We start from the raw sequence: 9,662 nt of genomic DNA, 5'->3' as shown, positions 1-9,662 counted from the left end.
TACAAAGAAGCAACTGTAGCTGGTGTGGACGGATGGGGTCTTTAGTTGCTCGTCGTCTTTCCACGGACGATTCTCATCCTCTGCGCGTTGAGTTTTAATATGGGGGAAGCTTCCTACTTCTGGCGACGGGGCTTTGTCCTTTGTGGACTCCACCGGGGACAGTTCTTCCATTCTTTTTCTTACTTATTTCGTCATCTTCAACAAATCGACAGGCATTTCGTATCTTCCATGAACCAATAAACAATAAGGAACACTTCAATTTGTGTTCTGACAGAGAATCGGGTCCCGTGAAAATGGTAATCTGACACAGTTTACTTCGTTTGTTTGTCCCTTTACACCGTTCGACCCACTTAATCTGCCCTTTTTGAAGTTCCACTCCCGTTTCTCTTCCCAGTCAGAGGAAAGTTTGGGGAGGCCCAAGATGGAGTTCTTCGACTGGAAATCGATCGGTTCTCTTTTGGCGACCTTCATGTTCCTTCGCACGGCAATCCGGGATTTCCTACCGCCTGAGGTCTACCGAGCTCTCAAATCCTTCTTCCTCAAGATATGCGCCTTGTTGCAGCCAAACATGTCAGTAATCATCGAGGAGTACGATGCCTCCTACAGCAACGAGCTCTTCGACTCGGTACAGCTTTACTTGAGTTCCCGCTGCTTCTCCACTGCCAAAGTCCTCAAGCTTTCCAAGCCCAAAAACTCCAAGAGCTTGACATTCACCATGGACGCCAACCAGAAGGTGGAGGACACCTTCGAGGGCTTCAAACTCCGGTGGTCTCTCCAGTCCGTCGAGAAGAAGACCAACCACTTCGGCATCTCCCGCTCCAATGAGAACCGCTTCTTCCAGCTCACCTTCCATCGGAAGCACAAAGACGCCGTGCACGCCAGCTATCTCCCCCACGTTATGGAGGAGGCGTCGAGGATTAAGTTCAAGAACAGGGAGCGGCGGCTCTATACCAACCGCTCGTCAGAAGATAACGGCCGCCTCTGGTCATCTGTACCCTTCACCCACCCCTCCACCTTCGATACAGTCGCCATCGACCCCGTCCTGAAGGATGAGATTAAGGCTGATTTGGTGAAGTTCACCGGCCGGAAGGACTTCTACACGCGAGTGGGCCGCACTTGGAAAAGGGGGTATCTCCTGTACGGGCCCCCGGGCACCGGGAAGACTAGCTTGATCGCCGCTATCGCCAATTTCCTCGAATTCGACATCTATGATTTGGAACTCACTGCCGTGACGAGCAATTCACAGTTGAGGAAACTATTGATCGCGACGTCGAGCAAATCGGTGATCGTCGTGGAAGACATCGACTGCACATTGGATCTTTCGGACAGGAAGAAACGAATTATTAAAAAGGATGAGACAGACCTAGAGGAGAACGAGATTAAGAAAGGAGATAAAGAAGGAAATCGATCCCCGGCGGCAGCAGCTTTCAGCACCGTCAGCCTTTCAGGAGTTCTGAATTTCGTCGACGGGTTGTGGTCTTCTTGCGGCGGAGAGAGACTGATGATCTTTACGACAAACCACAAGGAAAAGCTGGACCCAGCGCTTTTGAGGCCAGGCCGGATGGATAAGCATATAAATCTGTCTTACTGCAAGTTTCCGGCATTCAAGACGCTAATGGACAACTACCTGTATCTGAAGGAGCACGAGCTGGAGAACGAAGTGAAGGATCTGTTGCCAGAGGTGCAGGTGACGCCGGCAGACATTGCAGAGATTTTCATGAGCTGCAATGACGACGCCGACGCCGGTATGAGGAACCTGGTCGAAGAGATACAGAAAAAATTGGCTGCTGAACTAGAGAAGCAGAGAGTGGCAAATTTAGGAGGAGAATCCATCGAGGAGGAGAAGCCGACGGAGACATGATCATCGAATACGACTTCCGATTTCGGTAAACCTCTGGTCATTGATTCAGATTGAGTTAGACTCGCAGTAAGGGCTCGATTTTCCTGAGTAATTATCTTTATATTAACTTACAGAAAGTAAAATTGAGGTAGAATTGTTAAAAACTAAAAGATACGAACTGAACACTGTCGATCATTTTTACTACCTCCATGACATAATCCATAGCTTGTCTATGTAATGAGGGTAAATTTACTATCATAAATTTAAGATTATGAGGGTAACAGCATGTAATCTGCAGCATCTTTTAGCTTTCTTTAAATATTTCCAAAACAATACGCCGCCACTGGTTTTAGATAAAGGTTTCCATTATAAAAAAAGAAAAGAAAGAAAAAAGAAAAGGCAGAAAGCTGCTTGACGTATCGCATTCTTAATCTTGACGACGGCAGAGGTGTTTGTTAAAGAAAACATTTCCACATTACAGAAATGCATGACATTCAGAATTAGGTAGAGTGACCATTCTGCGTGGAGAGAACGATTGGAAATATATAATCCATAAAGAGGAGACCCACAACAGTAAGTCAGACATCACTTTGCCTCATACTAACTGGACTCAATTGCATTTTCCTAATCAAGGCTTCTCTTGTGTGTCTAAGTAGGAAGAATGTTATTATTGTTGTTTTAAATTGTGGAGCCTAATTAAGCCCTTACGCTAAGTAGCTATGCGGATAGACCCAACCAAATCCACGATATATTGACTGTTGTTTCATTAAGGGTAGTTTAGAGATTTTACAATTGTAATCTGGTTACCCTAATTTTCTCTTTATATTTGAGGGCGCAGTTGTTAGGTTTTTTTTTTTTTATCATCCAGAGTAAGATCATCAAGGAGAATCATCAGTTGCGGCTGAAAGAGGTTAAAGAAGTGATTTCTCTTGTAAACTATTTCATCATTTTTGTGAAACTACAACAACAGAAGATAGGACGTAGTCTCACCTTGAGGTGAACTTATATAAATCTTGTGTCTTTCTTCGTGTTTGTTTTTCCCTCTTCTGTGTTTATTATTATTGTTCTCACTAGTTTAGAATTAGGTCATCTAATTCCTAACATAAATCATAGATTTCCCTTTTTTTCCCCTAGATTTATTATTTAAAACGTATTAGCCAGAAGCATTACACAACCACAAGAAACAAAAGAAATAAAGAGAGAAATATTTAAAAAAAGAGTCGAGGAGGAAATCAGGTATTTGTGAGTTAGGATATAATAGATGATGACGTGGACATTCAGGACTTTGCCTCTACTCTTATCCCCAAAACCCCCTCATGTGGCAACCTAAGGAAAAATTCTTCAACTTCTAGTCATACTAGAAAATTTCCTTAGTAGTTTAGTACAAAAGGGATTATGATGATCTTTTGAAATGCATGATTCAACACACCAATAATGAACTTAGGGGATCTAAGTATTGACTTTAGGGGGAGCAAGCTCGGGGGGAGTTTGAGCATTCATACATCATTTTCATATTTTCCAAATCTTGAGTATTCATTGTTCGAAAAGAGTGTTTGTCATCATAAAAAAGGGGGATATTGTTGGAATGAAAGAATCCCTCATTGAACCGAGTCAAATTGTCTAAACGATGCATTCAAAAGTTACAAAGCAGTTGGAAGTTGACCAAATGACTGAAACTAAACCGAATTACATGAGAAGAAAAATTCTTAGTTGGAGGTCGTACATTGGGTCAACTAAACAAGAATGGAGCATGTAAAAGAGAAAGAAAAGAGGAACTATAGATTTCTGTTGCAATTTGTTCAATAACTCAATTGGATGATCTGACAAATGACATTAATGAAAAAGGCTTTTGCTGAAACCTGTTCACTACATTAGCCAAATAATTTGAAGATAAGTCTAGGAAGAAAAATTATCAACCGAAAAGTGCCAACTTGACCAAACGACATTATAGGGATCAAAATGTAGAAATCATTTGATTGATCGATTTGGCCAACACTTGTGAGTCATTTTCCATTGTCATTAGTAACTCAAATCATAGATTTATAATATTTTTTCATAATTTTACAGATTTATTTTCAAAATAGAAATGTATTTTTTGGGCTAAACGACTAGTTTCTTATTTGAGAATATTTAAGCTATTTCCCACATGGCATTAATATAGAAGGCTGCTATAGTGACTTTAAAAGCTCCCCAAGTGACTCGTGCTCTGAGATTTTGAAATAAATTTTTAAGTGCCTTAAAAAGGTATAGAATGTTTAATGTAATATGTATTTTCTTAGGCTATATTACTTTATTTTCCCATACATTTTTCCTAAGGGAAGGGTTATAATTATTTTAAGTTCTCTTATTATACATAATAAAAAAGGTGGAGAGCTCACCCTAATTTAGACCTAAGGGTGAGCTCCTCCACAAGTTCTCCATTTCCTCTCTTTCTTCTTTTGTCTTTTCTCTCTCCCTCTCTCACTTGTTAACTCTATCAACTCTCTTCTTCTTCTTGAACTCTCTTCTTTTCCTTCTTCACTACAAGGTACATTCAGAAATAAGTAGACTGACCATGCTGCATGTAGAGAATGATTGAGATCACTAGGTTGGAAATATATAATCAATAAAGGGGAGACGAACAATAGTAAGTTAGACATCACTTTGCCTCATACTAACTAGACTCGATTGCATTTTCCTAGTCGAGGCTTCTCTTGTCTCGAGCGTCTAAGTATGAAGAATGTTATTATTGTTGTTTAAAACATTATTAAGAAGATAAGTTTTACATGATAAGATAAATAAAACATGGGATAAATCCAATGGGATCTTATCTGATAACTAAATGGATTAAGCTTATTCCATATCATGCTCCCTCAAGATAGGCCACTTGTTAGAGAGGTCAATCTTGTCTCGTAGCAACTGAAACTGTACACTTGGCATTGGCTATGTAAGTATGTTTTTTTTTTTAGTGTTCATGGAAGCAAAAGGACGGGAAGATCAGCAGCACTGGTAGCGGCTGAGGTGGACGGAATCACATCATCCAGTGAAGAGAAGTGGCACTAGTAGCGGTTGGGGAGGACGAATTCGAAGAAAACACATCATCCGGTGAAGAGAAGTGGAAGAGTAGCACACTGGTAGTGGCTAGGGAGGATGGAGTTGCATCGTCCGGTAAGAGATGTAAAAGAGCAGTGGCACAGGTAGTGGTTGGGGCGGATGGAATTGTATTGTCTAGTGAGAGATGTGGAAAAACAGTAGCACAACTAGAAGTTGGGGTGAACGGAATCAAAGAGAACGCATCATTCGGTGAAGAGATGTGGAAGAGCAGTGGCACTGGTAGCGGTTGGGGCGGACATAATCAGAGAGAATGCATTGTCCGGTGAAAAGATGTGGAAGAGCAACGACATTGGTAGTAACTAGAGCGGAGGGAATCAAAGAGAACGCATCATCAGGTGAAGAGACGTGGAAGAGCAGCAGCATTGGTAATGACTGGGGCAAACAAAATTGAAGAGAACACATCGTCTGCGAAGAGTTTTTTTCTCACACGTACAAATCTTCTAGCAAGGAACAAAATTCTGGTAGATACAAAGATAGAGAAGAGGGAGAGATAGGATCAAAAGGGGTGCATGGTTTTCACCGGTGAGAGGGAGTGATGCTGCCGCCAACAATAGATGGTGATGGTGATGGTGATGATGAAGGTTAGAGATTGTGGAGGAGGAGAAAGTGGTGGCTGATTCTATTCAAAGAGATGTGTGTGTGGTGCTAGCGAGCTACATGGTGGAACTGTTAGAGGTGCGATGGGCGAGGGTCGGGCCCGGTGCAACGGTGAGAGAGAGCGACGACAAAGGCTGGTCGACAGTGAGGGTTGCATCTATTAAGCTCCTAGCCAATACTTCATTGTTCTACCAGAGCAGGGTAACATGGGGGGATACTCTCAACAATGAAGAAATCCAAATCAAGATACAAAAGATAGAAGATAACCTTGAAACAGCACAACCAGTGCTGGGGAAGGTTTGTGGTTTGGAAGAAAAGATGAGCCGAGTCATCGACATGCTAACTGACCTAAAGGTAGAGAGATGTCAGAGTCCAGAGGCGAGAGAGGTGGCTCAACCATATCATAGAAGAGGGGAGCAGTGGCCTGGGCGCACTGCTATCCACCAGCATGGACGCATAGTTCCAAGGTACACCAAGTTAGAGTTTCCCTCTTTCAATGGTTCAGTTGATCCCTTAATTTGGTTGCATAGATGTGAATTTTTTTTAAACCAAGGGACTACTGAATGGGATAAAGTGAAACTAGCCTCTTTCCATATGACAGATGAAGCCAATGTATGGGTTACTCAAGTAGAAAAAGAGAGGTCAGGGATGAATTGGGGAGAATTTAAAAATCTATGCACAGTTAGATTTGGCCCTCCCACCAACAGCAACCCCCTGAAGGAGTTAATCTTATTGCGACAAACTGGTTCTGTGGAATAATAAAAAAAATTGTTCCAGGAAAAGTTGGTGCTGGTGAGAGCGTATTGGTTGACCAACAAGTCTCCCTATTCACAGTGGGTCTCAATGAGTATTTACGGCTAAAGGTAGAACTCCTTATGCCTACGGATTTAGCTCATGCAATAAATATGGCCCGAGCAATGGAACAACGACAACAGTTGAAGCAACGTAAGCCGGGTTGGTCGAGTGAGAGGAACACTTCCTCCATGTGGCAAGGGCACCGCTATACTTCATCTCAGGGAGCATCTTCAGCAGCACCATCCTCCAGACACACTCCGACTACGAGTCGGGTAGCCGATCCCCGCCCTGGTAATCCCCTACCAAAATTTATCAAAAAGTTAACGAGTGTGGAGATGGTAGAACAATGGTCCAAAAATTTATGTTATAACTATGATGAGCAGTATCGGGTGGGGCACCAATGTAAACGGTTGTTTTGGCTCGAGGTGGCGGATTCAGAGGAACCAGAGGAGCCAAAGGATATTATCGAGGAAGAACCACCGGAGATATTCTTGCATGCTATTAATGGGCAGAAATCGCCTAACACAATGCAAGTCTGAGCTCATGTCATCGACCGAGAATTGGTGGGACTAGTCGACTCAGGCAATACACATAATGTTTTGAGTTTGACACCGGCACAACACCTCCTGCTCCAGATACACCCTCATCCGATAGCCACCTCTCAATGGCCAATGGCGAGAAGGTCCCTAGCTATGGGATTAGTAAGGCGGTAACTTTTTCCATTGGCTCTACTTCGTTTAATGCTGATTTTTTTGTTATTCCCTTGGCAGAATTTGATATGGTATTAGGCATTAAATGGTTACAAACATTGGGGCCCATTCTATGAGACTTTTTGGCTTTAACCATGAGCTTTGATTTGGCCGGTAGTCGAGTGCTCTTACAGGGCTGTCAGGTGGATAGGGCCCACCGCATGCACACTTTACAGACACAGAAACAGCCTAACAGTACAAGTGATGGTCTGGTTGAGGAGTCCTTTGACCTCTTCCAGGAGCCTTCGGAATTGCCTCCCCTGCGACACTATGACCATAGGATTTGTTTGAAACTAGGATTTGAGGTAGTGGTCGTACGACCATATCGTTACCCACACCTTCAGAAGGACGAGATAGAGCGTCAGTGCCAGGAGATGTTGAAACAGGGTCTTATTCGTCCCAGTCCCTCCCCGTTCTCTTCACCTGTCTTACTTGTGAAGAAACATGATGGGACATGGAGATTCTGCATGGATTATCAGGAGTTGAATGTGAAGACAGTGAAAGACAAGTTTCCGATTCCAATAGTGGATGAGCTCCTGGATGAGTTACATGGGTCGTGGTTATTCACTAAACTCTACCTCCGTTCGTGATACCATCAGGTTTGGATGCACCCCTTTGATATTGAGAAGACTGCGTTCCGCACACATCATGGCCACTTTGAGTTCGTCATCATACCGTTCAGGTTATCCATTGCACTCTCCACTTTTCAAGCTTTGATGAACGAGGTATTTAGCCCCTATTTTCGAAAATTTGTTCTTGTGTTTTTCGATGATATTCTTATATATAGCAAGTCGGTTGAGGAGCACTTGGCACACTTGAGGATTGTTTTTGACTTGTTACGAGCACATCAGCTCTATTTAAAACATTCCAAGTGTTCTTTGGCGGCTTCACATGTGGCTTATCTCACATGAGGGGGTTACGGTGGATCCCGAGAAGATCCAAGTTATTCATGAGTGGCCAAAGCCATAGTCTTGTTCTGCATTACGGGGTTTTTTGGGTCTTGCGGGCTACTACCGCAAATTTATTTAGAACTATGGGCCAGTGGCAGCACCATTGACCAGTCTACTCAAGAAAAATTCCTTTATTTGGAATGAGGAGACCACCTAGTCGTTTGCGGCACTAAAATCTGCTCTCGCATCCGCACCAGTATTATAGCTTCCCAACTTTGACGAATTATTTGTGGTAGAGTGCGACACTTCGGGCGTGGGCATTGGGGCCGTTTTACAACAGTTGGGCTATCCTATTGCGTATTTTAGCAAACAGTTGGCAGTCCACCATCACAAGCTAGCACCCTATGAGCGTGAATTGATTGGGTTGGCCATGGCGGTCCAACGTTGGAGTCCTTATCTATGGGGTTGGGCTTTTCTCATACGCACGGCCCACTATAGCCTTAAATTCCTACTGAAACAATGTTTGAAGACGTCGCCACAACAGCACTGTATCAGTTAGTTGTTGGGGTTTGACTTCTCGGTTGAATATCATGCGGGGAGATTGAATAAGGCAGAAGAGGCCTTGTCGCGGTGTTTTGAGGATCAGCAGTCGGTCTATTCGATCAGCCAACCGAGATTTCTCATCTTGGACTTGGTGAGAGATGCACATGCCACTGACTCTGCACTGCAGGAATTGCATCAGAAGATTTCGAAAGGGACAATGAATTCAAATTGGTCCATCCAGGATTCACTTATTTATTACAAGTAGTGGCTTTTCCTTCCACCTGAGTCCGAGTTGATTCCAGCTATACTCTCGGCTTACCATGATAGTACACACGAGGGGATACAGAAGACCTTACACAGAATTTGAGCTGATTTTTACTAGCAAGCCATGAAGCCCTCTATTGCAACTTATGTGGGAGATTGTCAGGTCTGCCAGTGTAACAAAGACGAGCACTTGAGTCCAGCCAGTCTTCTCCAGCCTTTGGCCCTTCTTATGCAGGTTTGGGCCGACATTTGATGGATTTTGTGGAAGGTCTACCCCTGTCCTTCGGCAAATCCATACTTTTCGTGGTGGTTGATAGATTCTCCAAGTATGGACATTTTATGCCACTGGCTCATCCATATACAGCAACATGGGTTGCTCAGACTTTCCTGGAGCAGATAGTCCGCTTACATGGCATTCCATAATCCATTGTGAGTGACCGAGATGCAGTTTTCACGAGCACCTTTTGGCGGGAACTCTTTTTCTTGGGTGGGACTAAATTGACGTTCTCCTCTGCCTATCATCCGCAGATGGATGGGCTGACAGAAGTGGTGAACCGTACCATCGAGATGTATCTCCAGTGCTTGGAGGGTGATTGTCTGCAGCAATGGTTCAATGGCTTCCGTGGGCCGAATACTGTTACAACACTTCGTTCCACTCTGCCTTGACATCCACTTCTTTCCGGGTTCTATATGGCCGGGATCCACCTCGCCTTCTCTCGTACAACCTAGGGTCCACTGCATGGACGCGATTGATCAGGCACTCTTAGATCGGGATCTGCTGCTACAGAATATCATAGAACGGCTATGACGCGCCCAAGTTCGGATGAAGGATATCTACGACAAAGGCCACCGTGAGGTCTCTTTTGAGGTTGGGGATTATGTGTGGCTACG

General features: G+C 43.7%; 1 protein-coding gene across 1 annotated transcript; it reads left to right on the top strand.

Moving 5' to 3' along the window:
- The first annotated feature begins 295 nt into the window (after positions 1–295).
- Positions 296–2,081, top strand: LOC137941900 (AAA-ATPase At3g28510-like). The gene has a single exon (XM_068787513.1). The coding sequence runs from the start codon at positions 422–424 to the stop codon at positions 1,859–1,861; it is 1,440 nt and encodes a 479-aa protein (XP_068643614.1). The 5' UTR covers positions 296–421; the 3' UTR covers positions 1,862–2,081.
- The last annotated feature ends 7,581 nt before the right edge of the window (positions 2,082–9,662 follow it).

The sequence above is a fragment of the Aristolochia californica genome, unplaced genomic scaffold (assembly GCF_029961685.1).
Source record: "Aristolochia californica isolate CCGP_79_NKW_82.1479 unplaced genomic scaffold, dmAriCali1.0.hap1 SCAF_9, whole genome shotgun sequence".
Taxonomy (NCBI): Eukaryota; Viridiplantae; Streptophyta; class Magnoliopsida; order Piperales; family Aristolochiaceae; genus Aristolochia; species Aristolochia californica.
This window is presented reverse-complemented; position numbering and strand designations above follow the sequence as displayed.